This window comes from Rhinolophus sinicus, linkage group LG11 (genome assembly GCF_036562045.2).
Source record: "Rhinolophus sinicus isolate RSC01 linkage group LG11, ASM3656204v1, whole genome shotgun sequence".
In the NCBI taxonomy this organism is placed as follows: domain Eukaryota; kingdom Metazoa; phylum Chordata; class Mammalia; order Chiroptera; family Rhinolophidae; genus Rhinolophus; species Rhinolophus sinicus.
This window is the reverse complement of record NC_133760.1, coordinates 35,076,410-35,093,154: the sequence shown is the minus strand read 5'-3', so window position 1 is coordinate 35,093,154 and position 16,745 is coordinate 35,076,410. Positions and strand designations below refer to the sequence as shown.

The 16,745-nt window shown below is 40.3% G+C and overlaps 1 protein-coding gene across 2 annotated transcripts in view; it reads right to left on the bottom strand.

Moving 5' to 3' along the window:
* CDH11 (cadherin 11) overlaps positions 1-16,745 on the bottom strand; it is a 146,370-nt gene that overhangs the window by 22,522 nt on the left and 107,103 nt on the right. For both annotated transcript variants that reach the window (XM_074314783.1, XM_019755101.2), the window contains exons 7-8: positions 15,406-15,593; positions 3,498-3,751 (exon numbers count right to left, since the gene is read on the bottom strand). In XM_074314783.1, coding sequence (XP_074170884.1) covers positions 3,498-3,751; positions 15,406-15,593 — 442 coding nt within the window. The remainder of the gene's footprint in view (positions 1-3,497; positions 3,752-15,405; positions 15,594-16,745) is intronic.

Genomic DNA, 16,745 nt, shown 5'->3' with positions numbered 1-16,745 from the left:
TTGTGAGAATTACATGCCATATGGATGTTTAAGATACATAACCTAGTGCCTCACACAGATTCAGTAGTACAGCAAATAATAGCTGTTCTTGTTTTTGTTGTCACTGCTGCTGATACACATGGCGGACAGACCACGGGAACTCTCAAATGTCAATCTACAGAGTGTCGCCTTTGTCCTATAGCCAGTGAAAAGTCATGGAAGTATTTTGATTAGAGAAACAAATGAATAGGTTATCAGAGACAGGAATAAGCCTGGATGGGCAAGATAGTCTCAGCAAGGAAGAGTAGAAGAAGGGGCAGAGGAAATATAAGGATTTGATGTATAGTGTTTCTCTGAAAATAAAACCTAGCCGGACAATCAGCTCTAATGCGTCTTTTGGAGCAAATATTAACATAAGACCCGGTCTTATTTTACTATAATATAAGACTGGGTATAATATAATATAATATAATATAATATAATATAATATAATATAATATAATATAATATAATATAATACCGGGTCTTGTATTAATTTTTGCTCCAAAAGACACATTAGAGCTGATTGTCTGGCTATGTCTTATTGTAAAGGAAACACGGTAGTATTGAATGAATGAGGTGATAAGGGAGTTAAATGTAGGCATGACAGAGGGAATAGAAGCTGATTTGGTGAAGAGAGAACCGAGAGGACTCATTTGATATTTGGACACCTGTGGGAGGCTGGGAGAGTCCTCAAGTTTCTAGCCTAAGTGTCAGAGAGAGAGACAGAGAGACAATAAGAGACACAAAACCAAGTCAACTTGGCAGAAAGAAGAGGTTGAAATTCAGCTGGGGGTTTGCTGCCATGCTAAGAGTGCAAAGGTTCAACTCCACCATAGGTTTCAGACTCACAGGCAGAGTCTGTCTTCAGGTATGCCACAGTCTGAAAATATGTTTTGAATGAAAGAGTGAGCCGGTGAAGGAAAAAGCAAGTGAGTGAACGTGCATGGCACGCAGAACAAGTACAGAATTAGAATCAGGGAGAAGATCAGTCTAAGAATCTGGAAGACAGACTCATTCAGTCATGGCAAGGGGGGAGAACTCCATAGGTGAGAGGACAGAGAGTGAGAAAGGCCAGAGTCAAAAGGCCGAGTCTCAGGAGCCCCCAGTGCCTAGACCGGGACCAGTAACTAGTGAAGACACCAGGAGCGGTGCTGTCTGAGACATGAAGAGATTACTGCCAAGGAAGCTAAGAGGAGAGTGGATTTCAGGAAGGCAACAGTGAACACAAATGTGTTCCTTCTTCTCTGTCACCATTTTCTTTAGTGTAAATGGAAAAATTCCATCGTCCATGGCAATTTATTTTCATACTCAGGTCTGCTTACATTTTTTCTCCAGCCTTACTGAAGTATGATTGACAAATAAATAATTGTATATATTTAATGTGTAAAGCACAGTGTTTTGATATAAGTATACCTTCTGTAATGATTATCATGATCAAGATAATTAATGCATCTATCACATAGTTATCGTGTGTGTGTGTGTGTGTGTGTGTGTGTGTGGCAAGAATGCTTAAGATCTACTCTTTTTGCAAATTCCAAGTACAAAATACATTATTATTTATTATAATTACCATGCTGTACGTTAGATCTCTAGAACTTATCTTACAACTGAAAGTTATACCCTATGACCAGTATCTCCCCATTTTCCTTATCCTCTGGCCACCACTGTTCTATTCCATTTCAATATTTAATTTTTTTTAGATTCTACATATAAGTGATATCATACTATATTTGTCTTTCTGTGTCTGGCTTATTTCACTGAGCATAATTCTCTCTAGACTCATCCACATTATCAGAAATGGCAAGATTTCCTTTTTGAAGACTTAATAATATCCCATTGTGTGTGCATATTTACCACATTTTGCTTATCCATTCATCCATTGATAAACACTTGGGTTTTGATTTCCATGTCTTGGCTATTGTGAATAATGCTGCTATGAACATGGGGGTACAGCTGTCTCTTCATGATATACTCATTATAGAAAACAGTACAGAGCTTCCTCAAAATGCAGATGGTAGCGGAAATTGTGCTGAGGGTTGTGCCTTACCCACCCCTGAACTAGACAGACACATCCTGGCCCTTTTTAAGTGTGATGAGGACAACACACAACCGAAGGGGTCACTGATCTGCCGTGGTGAATGCTGTGAGGTGGCAGGCACACCTGATTCATCAGCAGGGAATCCTGGGAGAATGCCTAGAGGAGATGACATCTAAAGGGAGGTGGAGAAATGAGTGCCGTGTAAGCAAGCTGGGAAGGAAGGGGGAGCGCTCCAATGAGGAGGAAGAACGTGGAAAGGTCCAGACGTAGGAGACAGCCAGCTCTGCTTCAGAGAACAGGAAGTGGCCCAGTCTCACTGCAGCTGAAAGTCTGTCCCGAAGGGAGAGTAAGACGGGAAGCTGGGAGATCAGCAGGACACAGGAGGAGCTGGGGTGGAAGGGCTTGAAGAAAAGCCTCAGGCCACATAAGAGCTGAGATGATTTGGAGGGGAGGGCCGTGGGGAACAATGTGATCATTGTTTGTTGTTTGTTGTTTAACTGAGTGTGATGTGATGTTTACATGTGTGTTTTAAAGCAATCACTCTGGTGACAGAACTGAGGATGGAGACATAGGGGAGAGACTGGTGGCCCGGGAACCATGAGGAGGCAAGGGAAGGGACCCTGGCAGAAGGAGTTGGGGAATGGCCACGGAAAGGGCCACATCTGCTAGAATCCAGTCCAGGGCAGGTTTCAGGCACCTATGAGTGTCTGTCCTATAAATGTCTTGAATCTGTGATGCAAGCCTCTTTTTCATCACCCTCTCACGTTCATCATCAGCTTCGTCGCTCATTAACTCAGGTCGTGGAGGTGGGAAGCAGGGTCTGGAGTCCCTTTTCTAGCTTGCTTTTCTAAGTCACAAAAAATACATTCACAATAACAAAAGCATTTGCTTGGCACCTTGTTACCTCTCAGAGTTCTCAGACCAGTCAGATGACAGATGCCAGAGCTTGCTTTCCTAGCCTCTTGCTCACTGGCTGTGACATGCTACGTCAAGTCACTTTGCCCTGCAGAGCCCCAATTTCCTCTCCACTTAAAGATAATAATTCCTATAAAATACAGCCGGGGGGATAAATTAGATCATGTGTCTAACACACCCGATAAAGTAACTGGAGCATAGGAAGGTGTTCAATAAGTTACCATTACTGTAATTATTTCACAATTACTTTTCATACTTCACTACTGTTTCCTGAGGCAGACAGGCCCAGCCAAGGGTTGCATCTGCTCCAGAGAGAAATGATGTGGCTTAAGCGAGCCTATCCAAAAAGGTAGTAGCAGAGGTGAAGGAGAAACATGTCTTCTAAATCTTAATCTGGTTTGCATTCCATCGAACCCAATTATCTGGGACCCTTTCGAAACAGAAGGATGTGGTTCCTGCAGGGTTTTCATAAACCCTCTCGCCTCTAAAATTCCCCATCCAGGCTTGGGAAATGAATCTGTACCTTATTGGGCTGTTGGCAGCATCCGGGTCTTTGGCATGTACTCGCCCAACCACAGTGCCAGCAGCTGCATTTTCTTGGACTTCGTGAATGTAACTTGGGGCCAAAAACATGGGGGGCTCATCAGCATCTTCTACGGCGATCTTGATCGTCACCGTGTCCTTGAAAGGCCCATTGCTGATGAACTTCGGGTCTATGTGTACGTTGGCTGCCTCCACCTTCAAGCTATATGCTCTTTTGGTTTCAAAATCTACGGGCTGACAAGAAAGGAGAGAAGATTGACAACCAGTTCCTTGAAAGAATAATGAAAGAGAAAGACCTGACTGTTTTACAGGGCAGAGTTTATGGTGACTCAAAGAGAGAAAATCAGTGTTTATTCAATATCCAATTACCTGAGCCATTTGGTTAGAAAATCAGACAAATCAATTGCTGAAACCTGGAATTACAGGGTAATTCTAGGAGCAAAGACACAGATGGATCACATGACCTAGAATGAACCTCGTTCTATATAACAACACTAAGGCTGCCCAAATCAGTCCCTAAAAATCATCCAAGGATGAGAAGGAATTAAAGCACTACAAAAATAAATGTTATAGACTATTCTGTAAAGGACTAAGAATCTTGGCAATAAAAATACCCACTGAATTTCAGCCAGAGAGCAAGATAGTTGACTGCTCTCCTCTACACGTATACACATCTGGCTTAATCATAGTGACAGCCATTTTTTTTTTATGGTTAGTTTTTTTCAGGTGAACAAAACAACATAGTGATTAGACATTTACACCTCTCACAAAGTGATAACCCCAACAAGTCTACTACCCCATGTGACATTGTACATAGCTATTACAGGACCATTGACTATATTCCCTATGCTGTACTTTATATCCTGTGACTCTGTTTTTGAAATTATAATTGACATTCAGTATTATTTTATATTAGTTTCAGATATACCGCACAGTCGTTATGCGTTTCTATAATTTATGAAGTGATGCCCCTGATAAGTCTAATACCCATCTGACACTATACCTAGTTTTTACATTATTGACTGTATTCCCCATACCGTTTCATATCCCCGTGACTATTTTGTAACTACCAATTTGTACTTCCTAATCCCTTCACCTTTCTCACTTATCCCCCCACCCTCCCTCCCATCTGACAACCATCAGTTTGTTCTCTGTATCTACAAGTCCGTTTCTGTGTTGTTTGTTCATTTATTCTGTTCTTTAGATTCCATGTATAAGTGAGATCATATGGTATTTGTCTTTCTCTGTATGACTTATTTCACTTAGTATAATACCCTCTAGGTCTATCCATGTTGTCACAGATGCTAAGATTTCGTTCTTATGGCTGAGTAATATTCCATTGTATAAATGTACCACCTCTTTATCCACTTGTCAATCGATGGGCATTTTGGTTGCTTCTATATCTTGGCTACTGTGAATAGCGCTGCAATAAACATAGGGGTGCATAGATTTTTTTTTCAACTTAGTGTTTTTGATTTCTTTGGATAAATACCCAGGAGTGGAATTTCTGGGTAATAAGGTAGTTCTATTTTCAATTTTTTGAGGAACCTCCATACTGTTTTCCATAGTGGCTGCACCAATTTGCAATCCCACCAACAGTGCATGAGGGTTCCCTTTTCTCCACAACCTCACCAGCACTTGTTGTTTGTTGATTTATTGATGATGGCCATTCTGACAGGTGTGGGGTGATATCTCATTGTGGTTTTTATATGCATTTCTCTGATGATTAATGATATTGAGCATCTTTTCATATGTTTATTGGTCATCTGTACGTGCTCTTTGGAGAAATGTCTATTCAAGTTCTCTGTTCATTTTTTAATTGGAATGTTTGTTTTTTTTGGTGTTGAGTTGTATGAGATTTTTTTTGTTTTTAATTTTGGATATTAATCCCTTATCAGATCTATCATTGGCAAATACCTTTTCATTTTGTTGATGGTTTTGCTGTGCAAAAACGTTTTAGTTTGATGTAGTCCCATTAGTTTTCTTTTTCTTTTGTTTCCCTTGCCCATGGAGATATATCAGTAAAAATATTACTAAAGGTAATGTCTGAGAGTTTATTTCCTATATCTTCTTCTGGGAGTTTTATGGTTTTGAGTCTCACATTTAAGTTGTTAATCCATTTTGAGTTTGTTCTTGTGTATTGTGTAAGAAGGTGGTCTATCCAGTTTCATTTTGTTTGTTTTTTTGCATGTATCTGTCCAGTTTTCCCAGAGCCATTTATGGAATAGACTGTCTTTATCCTGATGTGTATTCTTGCTTCCTTTGTCATACATTAAATGACCACATAGGCATGGGTTTATTTCTGGGCTCTCTGTTCTGTTACATTGATCTATGTGTCTGTTTTTATACCAATACCATGCTGTTTTGATTACTATGGCCTTGTAGTATAATTTGATCTCAGGTAGCTTGATACCTCCAGTGTTGTTCTTCTTTCTCAGGATTGCCACGGTTATTTGGGGTCTCTTATGGTTCCATATAAATTCTAGGATTATTTGTTCTAGTTATGTGAAAAATGCCATTGGCATTTTAATAGGGATTGTATTAAATCTATGTATTGCTTTGGGGAGTATGGACATTTTAACAGTATTAATTCTTCCTATCTATGAGCATAGTATATGTTTCCATTAAAATATATCTTCTTTAATTTCTTTCTTCAATGCCTTGTAATTTTCTAAGTGCAGGTCTTTTAGTTCCTTGGTTAAATTTATTTCTAAGTATTTTATTCTGATGCAATGGCAAACGGGATTTTTTCTTTATTTCTCTTTCTGATAGTTCACTTTAGGTGTGTAAAAATGCAGCCAATTTCTGAATATTAATTTTGTATCCTGCTACTTTACTGAATTCATTTATCAGTTATAGCATTTTTGGTGGAATCTTTGGGGTTCTCTATATATAGTATCATGTCATCTGCAAATGACAGTTTTACTTCTTCCTTTCCAATTTGGATGCCCTTTATGTCTTTTCCTTGTCTGATTGCTCTGGCTGGGACTTCCAGTACTATGTTGCATAAAAGCGGTAAAAGTAAAAATCCTTGGCTTATTCCCAAACTTACAAATGCTTTTAGCTTTTCCCCATTGAGTATGATATTAGCTGTGAGATTGTCATAGATGCCTTTATTATGTTGACATATGTTCCCTCTATTCCCACTTTGCTAAGAGTTTTTATCATAAATGGATGCTGAATTTTGTCAAATGCTTTTTCTGCAAATGTTAATATGACCATATGATTTTTATTTTTCATTTTGTTTATATGGTCTATCACGTTAATTGATTTTCAGATATCGAACCAACCTTGCATACCAGGAATGAATGCCACTGATCATGGAGTATGATCTTTTTCATGTATTGCTGAATTTGGTTTGCTAATAGTTTCTTAAGGGTTTTTGCATCTATGTTAATTAGGGGTATTGGTCTATAGTTTTCTTTTTTTGTAATGTCTTTATTCTCTTGAATTTTTTGGAATAGTTTGAGAAGAATAGATGTTAATTCTTTTTTGAGTATTTGGTAAAATTCACCTGTGAAGTCATCTGGCCCAGGACTTTTGTTTGTTGGGAGTTTTTTGATTACTGATTTGATTTTGTTAGTATTAAGTTGCCTGTTCAGATTTTTCTGTTTCTTCTTGATTCAGCCTTGGAAGATTATATGCTTCCAGGAATTTATCCATTTCTTCCAAATTGTTCAATTTGTTGGCATATAGATGCTCATATTTTCTTAATTTTTTTTTTGGTGTGTGTGTGTGTGTATTTCTGTGCTGCCTGTTGTTGCCGCTCCTCTTTCATTTCTGATTTTATTTATTTGGGTCTGGCTTTTTTGGATGAGTCTGGTTAAAGGTTTGTCAATTTTGTTTATCTTTTAAAAAAAACAGCTCTTGGTTTCATTGACCTTTTGTATTGTTTTTTAGCCTCCATTTTGTTTATTTTCACCTGATCTTTATTATTTCCTTCCTTTTACTCACTTTGGGCTTTGCTTGCTGTTCTTTTCCCAGTTCCCTTAGGTGTAAAGTTAGATTGTTTGATATTTTTCTTGGATCCTCAGGTAGGCCTACATTGCTACGAATTTCCCTTTTAGGACTGTTTTCGCTGTATTCCACAGATTTTGGGTCATTATGTTTTTATTTTTGTTTGTCTCACGGTATCTTTTAATTTCTTCCTTGATCTCATCGTTGACCCATTCATTATTTAGTAGCATGTTATTTCACTTCCAGGTGTTTGTGTTTTTCAGGGTTTTTTTTCTTTCTTATAATTGATTTCTAGTTTCATACCATTTCGATCAGAGAAGACACTTGATATAATTTCTGTCTTCTTAAACTTACTGAGACTCGTTTTCTGGTCTAACTTGGAAAATGGTCCATGTGCAATTGAAAAGAATACATATTCTGCTGCTTTGGGGTGAAATGTTCTAAAAATATCAATTAAATCCATCTGGTCTAGTGTATCATTTAAGCCTGCTGTTTCCTTGTTGATTTTCTGTCTGGAAGATCTGTCCATTGGTGTCAGTACAGTATTAAACTCCCCTACTGTGACTGTGTTACTGTTGATCTCTGCTTTTATGTCATTCAATATTTGTTTTATATATTTAGGTGCTCCTATGTTGGGTGCACAGATGTTTATTAGGGTTATGTCCTCTTGTCGGATCAATCCCTTTATCGTTAAGTAATGTCCTTCATTTTCTCTTACTATAGTCCTCATTTTAGCGTCTATTTTATCCAGTATAAGTATCACCACCCCAGCTTTTTTGCTTTGTTTTGTTTCCATTTGCACGAAATATCTTTTTCCATCCCTTTAGTTTCAATCTATGTGTGTCTTTCAATCTGAGGTGGGTCTCTTGTAGATAGCATATGCATGGGTCTTGTTTTGTTATGCATTCAGCAACCCTGTCTTTTGATTAGAGCATTTAATTCATTTACATTTAAAATGATTATTGATAAGTACATAATTATTGACATTTATTATGTTTTTGATCCTCTTTTGTTTGTCCCCCCCCCTCCCTTCTTCTTAAAGAAGTCCTTTTTTATAATACTGGCTTGGTGGTAATGAATTCTTTTAGTTTTGCCTTGTCTGGGAAGCTCTTTATCTCTCCTCCAATTTTAAATGACAGCCTTGCTGAATAGAGTAGTTTGGGTTGTAGGCCCTTGTTTTTCATCATATTAAATATTTCCTTCCACCCCCTTCTGACCTGCAAAGTTCCTGTTGAGAAATCGGCTGGTCGTGTTATGGGGGCTTTTTTGTAAGTAATAGTTGTCTTTCTCTTGTTGCTTTTAGGGTTCTCTCTTTGTCTTTCACTTTTGCCATTTTAATTATAATGTGTTTTGGTGTGGGCCTGTTTGAGTTCATCTTGTTTGGGACCCTCTGTACGTCCTGGGCTTGTATATCTATTTCCTTCACCAGGTTAGGGAAGTCTTCAGTCATTATTTCTTCAAATAGGTTCTTGATCCCTTGCTCTTTCTCGTCTCCATCTGGTACTCCTATGATGTGAATATTATTATGCTTGATGTTGTCCCAAAGGTCCCTGAAACGATCTTCTTTTTTTTGTTGTTGTTCTTTTTGTTCCAATTGGGTGTTTTCTGCTATCTTGTCTTCTAAATTGCTGATTCAGTCCTCTGCTGCATCAAATCTGCCGTTGATTCCTTCTAGTGTATTCTTCATTTCAGTTATTGTATTCTTTATTTCTGATTGGTTCTTTTTTATGGTTTTTATGTCCTTCTTTATGCTTAGTACCTCTTTGTTGAAGTCCTCACTAATTTCCTTAAGCATCCTTATAATCAGTGTTTTAAACTCTGCCTCTGGTAGGTTGCTTGCCTCCATTTCATCTAGTCTCCCCTACCTCCACCCTCCGGAGGTTTCTCTTCTTGTATTTGAGACATGTTTCTTTGTTTCCCCATTCTAGCTGCCTCTCTGTGTTTGTTTCTATGCATTAGGTAGATCTCCTATGTCTCTCAGTCTTTGCCAGGTGGCCTTATGTAGTATGTGTCCTATGTGGTCCAGTGGTGCAGTCTCCTTGATCACCTGTGCATGTGTTCCAGGAGTGTCCCCTCTGTGTGTTGGTGTATTCTGTTGTAGTTGAGCCTTGATCGCTTTTGGCGTGTCAGTAGGTGGGACTGACTCCCAAGCTGAGTGGCTGTGAGGATTGGTTATGTCCAATGTATGAGCTGCTGTGTGGTAGCTGACCCCTTAGTGAGAGATTTATCCCCATGGGCTCTTCTGCGTGTTGAGACCCCTCTTTGGGTGTGCCACTTGTGGGGCTATCGAGTAGTGCTCTGGTGTGTTCTGAAGCCAGCCTCTGGGTGTATTGTTTCTGGTGTCTCTTGGGAGAGGCTCCCATGCAGGCCTATTTCAGCCTTATCTGTGACCAGCGGGGGCTACCCCATAGGAGCTATGCAGATATATGTCATCAGTTGCTGCCTGCGCAGGACTTGGAGGCATGGCCTGCTGGGGGTGGTCTCGCTGTGATCTGAGGCTACCTGCCACAGTATTGGGCTTGGGGCAGCTTAGCAAAAGGCCCACAGTCCCCCTAGGCATTTTGCCACCTGCCGGCTGCCTTTAAAGCTCAGCCATTGACAGAGCTTCCTTAGGTGCACAGGCCGGGCTGGTTGACCCAGTGTTGAGAGTGTCCCTAGCAATGCAGCACTAGCAGTGCAAGGTGGGTTGGGCAGGATCCCAGGGAGTCACAAGGTTCATGTCTGGTGGTTTTTGCAAAGTTAATGCAGATTCATTTCTTGCGCCAGTGCCTGGCCTATAACCACTTCACAGAACGCCTTTCAAGTCCAGCCACCACTTGCATTCAGCCTGCAGATCCCAGACTGCCACTCAAAAGAGTGGCTGACTGTCCACCACCAAAAGTTACCCAAACCACTGCGGGCCTTCTGCTGCTGCAAAAGGCTTCGGTAGCTTGTGGGGCAGGACCAGCTGCCTAGGAGCTGAGAGTGCCCTGAGCAATGCACTGGTTGGGGCAAAGTTCCAGGGAGTAACAGCCTAATTTTTTAAGTTTCTGACCATGTAGCATTCCCCAGCGTCTAGAACCCTTACTAGCAGTGGCCCATAAGATGACTTAAGGTGGTTTATGGGTAATTTTGGTGGGTAGGTTTGTTGAATTACATTAACTTACTTATTGACAGTTATTGCTTTTCCAATTCTTCCATTTCTGAACACATGAAGGCCATCTCAGTCTAGTGCTGATTTTTGACATATGTTATTCTTCATAACCTTACTCTTGAGAGACTATGATATAACTCTCTAGATAGACCATAGTGATGTTATCTTGTTTTGATTGTGTTCATTTCTAGGATACCTTCTATTTGTGGCACGTGATAGGACAATGACAATAATGCTTCCTGGACATAAGAATTTAAAGAAAAACAATTATAAACAATATAGATTTTATGCAGATATGAAAAAAATTGGGAAGTCGCACTTGAATGGCTGCAGTTACTGGGAAATTGATAGCAAACACCCCCTTATTCTGGATAACATAGTGAATATACATGCAAAGGGTAAAAAGTAAAATTATGGAAGAGAAACATGTCCTCACACCTAGGAAACAGAACTTCACAATTCGTTCTGTTTGGAAAGACTTGGGTCTTTTGAGGCGGACATCCACGTGCCACCTGCCATGCTGTTGCCATCTGCCTGGCAAACACTGATTTCAAATGGGCATACCATCCTCGCATTTAGTCCTGACCTAGTGCTTCAAAACTCCAAATGAAGGATGAGTCCAGTTTCTGGAAGGTTAAACACATTCAACATCCTTGACACTTTCTCCATCATCTTCCCACCTCTCTATCCCCCAGAGTCAGGGAACACTCCCCGTCCCTGAAGCAAAATGGGCCCCCAGCTGCTCCACCAGTATGGAACTCAGCATCTCCTTTATCTTTCCCTGGGTTACTGCACAGCAAAAAAGAATGACATTTATAAGTGAAACTTATGAGAATGTTGAAGATTCTCTAAAATCTCTACAATTACTAGACAAAATTAGAATAAAAACACTGGAATATGGTAGTTCTGAGACCTGATAAGAATAAATTTTCTGGTTTCAGGTAGTCGGGCTATTCCTAGGGTAAAACCTTTGGCACTTGGTTTAGGCATATGCCCAGACAGCCATGCTGCCAATGGATGGTCCTGTTGATGTTCAGGCCAGTACAGTCACGCTCAAGTCTGGCCAATACTTTTTTAGATCCCAAGCAAAACTTGCCACATCTTTGTAAACACTTGTCTGGAATGCCCTTTCCTAGTTTGGTGAGATTGTACAAAGTTTCCTTTTTCTGGTGGTCAGCCCTAGCCTCACTACCTTGTATTGTCTTCTTCAAACGCCCCCGGATAGATGAGTGTGGTCCAGTAGCGGCCCATCTGCAGCCCCTCCTCTCCCACCCCGGTAAGGTGGGGAGCATCCCAAAGGACTCTCCTGAGTTTTCCTGATTTCTGCTGACCTCTGCCTCCCTCGTGCACAGATGATCGTACACCCAACTGTTCTGACTAATGAGGCACAGGGCTGATGGATGAATAGCGTTTAAGCACTTACCTACGACCTATTTCCTGCCTCCTTCTGAAAAAGATTTAAGGTAGCTTCTCATGTGAACATTTATATCCATGTTATGAGTAGTTGAAATAAAGCTAAAGGAGACAACACACTACATAAGCCATAAAAACCTTAATACCCCCAAGTTTACTAATCCCACCTCTGCACATTCTCCCTGAGGGATGAATTCAAGAGAATACTGAAACAAACAACATTCAAAAATGCATGATATCTGTTAGATATTGTAGAGGGCTATATCTAATTGGGGGAAATGTACACACAAAACCCCAGCTCCAACTGTGAGATTTTATTAAGGAAATAATGATCCATCAATAGGGTGGGATGTTATGTAGTCATTAAAAATGATTATGTATATTATAGAACAGCATGTAAAATGTTTATGATATGACATTAAGTTAACAAATCAGATCACCCTATGATTGCAACCGTTTAAGATGTTATATATCCACATCGGTACACACGTGGGCAAAGAACTGAAGAAATAATTAGACATAAAAATGGCTTTATAAAAATTGGGAATATTTAAAATGTTTTCTAATGCTGCCCTCACACTGTTTTACAAGAAGTTTATTTGGTTGAAAGTAAATAAGTCAGAAATGTACCAGGATATCTTTGTAATAAAGGGAAGTCCCACGTGGTAATGGGGGTTGCAGTGAACAAATTGAATTTTCCTCCCCAAATCGACCAAGGCACGGATAAGTTTCATTTTTATTTGGTACTGGTTCTTCTTTCAGCTCACCACACAGACAGAATATCCTGAGGGCAGCTCTCTCTCTCTTTTGCACCACTATATCCCTGACACTTACTGGGTCTGACACAGAGTCGGTACTCAAGAAATATTTATTGCTTCCTAAGCTCTTCAATAAATGAATGCCTCTACCTCCTAAATATCTCTTGAATTCTTCACCTTCACCATTTCTGCCTTCTTCAGTTCTTTTGTAATGTCTCCCTGGAATTCCAGCAATAGTTTTTCCACTGGCCCTGCAGTATCCATCTCAAAACCCTCAAGACTGAACTTATTCAAGTTTCTTAAATGTGTCCTTTCCATCAATGCATGAGCTCTTTTTTCTGCCCTTCCTCTCCTTGTCTATCTGGTAAAGTCCTACTCGTCTATCGAGACTCAGCTCAAGAACAGCCCTGTAAGAAGTCATTGCTGACCCATATTCATAGACCTTATCACACTTTATTACCCTTGGTTCTCAACTGCGGAATGATTTTGCTCTAACTCACCTCAGGGTTATTAGACAACGTCTAGAGTTTTCTATTATCATGATTGGTAGGGTGGCGTAGGGTGTGTGCTTACTGACATCTAGTGAGGAGAAGCCAGGGATACGGCTAAACATCCTACAACGCACAGAAGAACCTCCTACAAAAAAGAATTATTTGTCCTGAAATGTCCTTAGTGCCCAGGCTGAGAAAAGCAGCCCATTTTAACTGTCTTTTAATTTCACTATCTCGTTAAATTGCAATCTCCCTGTGTCCACAACTCTGTGTCTTCAACATTAGATGGCCAGCCTCTCATTGAAGGGCTGCCTGACAAATAACAACAGCTCAGTAACTCTTAGAAAAAAAATGGGTTAACGGATTAAGAAAGGAGTGAAAAAATGATACTACAGAATATTTTTAAAAGACAAAAATATTTCCATTATCTCTCCACATCCTTTTATATCATTAAATCATACATAATGACTTCCAGAGGGATCCATCATTTTACTCTATTAAATTCACCTCTCCCTCCTCCCCTTCTCCCTCTCCCTCTCCACCCCCCCCCCCCATTAGACATTTGGAACTTTGTGCTAGAAGTTTAAGCAAATGAAATAACCTCTTACTCTGCTTTAAACCTAAACATCAGTGCTTTATAGACGATTATCCTCTTGCTTGGAATAAACATACTGAATTGGGGGGAAATGTGCAAATTAATCATCGGCACAGAGCTCATTTGCGATGTGTGAGTTCCATGGGGTGATTTAAATGTTTCGGGACTTTAGAGACACAGTGTGTGTTTATGCCCTGAATACATGGAAAACAGGTGACAACCGTAGCATAACCAACTACCCAATTACTTGAACAGCGAAGGATGGGAGGCAGAAATCGCTGGTGTCAATGCTCGTACGTCAGTGTCAAGCAAGAGGCATAGTAATATTAATTAACGAGCCACACGGGCAGCTCTGTGCTCCAGGTAATTCACACAGCTATTTCTCCAGAGGAGAAACCAGAGGGGGTGGTTACCCAGCCCCTGGCTGATGATAAGGCTTCTGCGGTCACACCATTCATTGCCACTAATGTTGACTTTCCCCATATCCAAAGTTCACCTCAACTTCCATATTCTTTTATGACAGTCACCCTTATCGTCTCTCCGTTCTGTGTCCCATCCTATTTCTCCCAAACCCAACAATGCTTTCAAATGTTGTGAAAAATCAGCTTCCTAGAAAAATCACCTCTCCTTCCTCCCCGTACTGAAAGATTCCCTCCATGTTACCCTTGCCTTCTGTTCAGCTACTGGCCTTTTCATTGATTCTTTATTTTTTTTTTTAGCAGTGTTACAGTCCAATCTTTTCCATCACACCAAAGAGCTTAATATTCATGCTATAAAACCAACTTGAAAATGAATGCTTGATTAAAACCAAGGTAATCCCATCATCCAATTCACATTTAATTCTTCATACACTTTGATGATGGAGAGGTGTTGATTTCTCAAGTGGTAAATCCGAGGGGAAAACCACTTTAGGATACACTGTAACTGTTTCTTCACTTACGTAAGTGAGTCTTACCTAGCTCTCCTTTATGAACCCTTTCTGGCCCAGCTGTTTCCAAAATGTCTTGAGAGGAAAGTTGTTCCAGAATACTCTAGGTATGAATTCTGTGTCTGCGAATTGCCAGTTGTGTGACTATGATAGGGTCAAATTGTTTAATCTGTCTGAGCCCCCATCTCCTCATAATTAAATCAAGGTCTCATGGCCACTGGTATAATACTGTCTACTTTGTATGAGTGTTGTAAAAAGGAAATGAGAGAATGTTTGGAGGAGGCTCCAGCTTTGTCTGGCCAATATTTAGTATTGAGAAAATGTTAGACGTTAAAAACAAAGCAAGAAAAGGATAATCATCCCCTCTGTGTAATGAATTAATCCCAAGGACACGTTGTTTGGTGACAATTTAACTGACTATGGAGCAAAGCCCATTATTGTTGTTTCTCAGGTTTGATTTTGAGAGAAAACCAAGCAGAGGATCGGTTCCAGTTTCACAGGGGGTCCCGCAATTTAGTGGAATTTGGATATTTGAGACAGAATATGTTCTGAGCTGCTTATATTCACAGACTCAGCTTGGCAGAGGTCAAGGGGGAGCTGCATGCGTGCTTACCTTTTTCAGCTTCACCACGCCCTCCTGTGTTTCATAATCCGTTGTGATTTCAAACAATTCCATGCCGTCTCCATCAACAATATTGTATGTGACTAAGCCATTTTCTCCAATATCTGGGTCTTTAGCTTTCACTCTTCCCACTTCCTCCCCGGGGACAGCTGCTTCTGACACAGACATCTGGTAGACGCCTAGAAGAAGAAGACATCTATTTTTATTTTCCCTTTTATTTGTCAGCTGTAAGACTTTAGATTTCATTGAGTCCCAATAAATTTCTCAAAGGGCTTGAAATTGAACTTTCTATTGATTGAAAACATGAAAGACGTGAATGGACGGGAGGAAGATCCCACGTGGCCTGCTCTGTCAAAGGAATGTGTTCTACAAAGAAAGATGAAACAATATCTGGGTCCAAGGTGACACGGTGGGGTCACCTGCCCCATGTAAGGAAGGCAAACAAAGCTCAGTTACATCTCCCATTAGGAAACGATGGAGGGCCGTGTAGTCTTCATACATTCAAATAGTCAAGCCACATCTTCAGCCTGGTCCATAAGGTAATTCTAAGGCTCACATATGGCCCGGCCAGAGTCCCAGAAAAACACCCTTTTCTGTTTGAAAGCCTTCCACCGCTCCATATAAATTTTTAAAAACAAGTGCAGATTTTATCTTTCAAGGTCACGATACTTCCAACTCTCTATTTGACTCTTACTTTACCTCTTTCACCATTCTATCAAATACTACCTTATCTGGGAACGTTTCCCATAATGCAACCATTCCCTACGTATTTCCCTCATATTTATCAGGAACCTAATATGTGCGGGGCACTGTCCCAGCCCCTGGAGATTCAGGAGTAAAAGAAACTGTCAAGATTCCTCCCTTATTGAGGCACACTAAAGAGAAAAACCAAATGTATGCACACTCTGATGTCCTGGCTAGGGAGACAGAAAAGGAAATAGGGTGAGGGACAGCGGGTAATGAGACAGTGAGTGTTTAGTATATGATTGTGTGCGAGTGTGATGGTGTATGTGTGAGTGTGTGTCTATGTGTGTTGTATGGTATGAGTATGTACCTCAGTGTGAATGTGTAAGACGTATGTCAGCGTGTGTGTATACGTGTGAGTGTGTATGACGGTGGAAGTTTATGTTAAGTATGTGTGGGTGAGAAGGGGAAAGTGGCAGAGAGAGAGTGATGGTGAATAGGGTAAGCAGAGAAGACATCCATCAGAAGAAGGCATCTGAACTCCCTTGCAGGGACTGAGAAAGATAAATCATGTGACTATCTGGGGATAAAAAAACAGCAAATGACAAAGACCTTGAGGTGGGAACATGCTGAATACATACAGAATA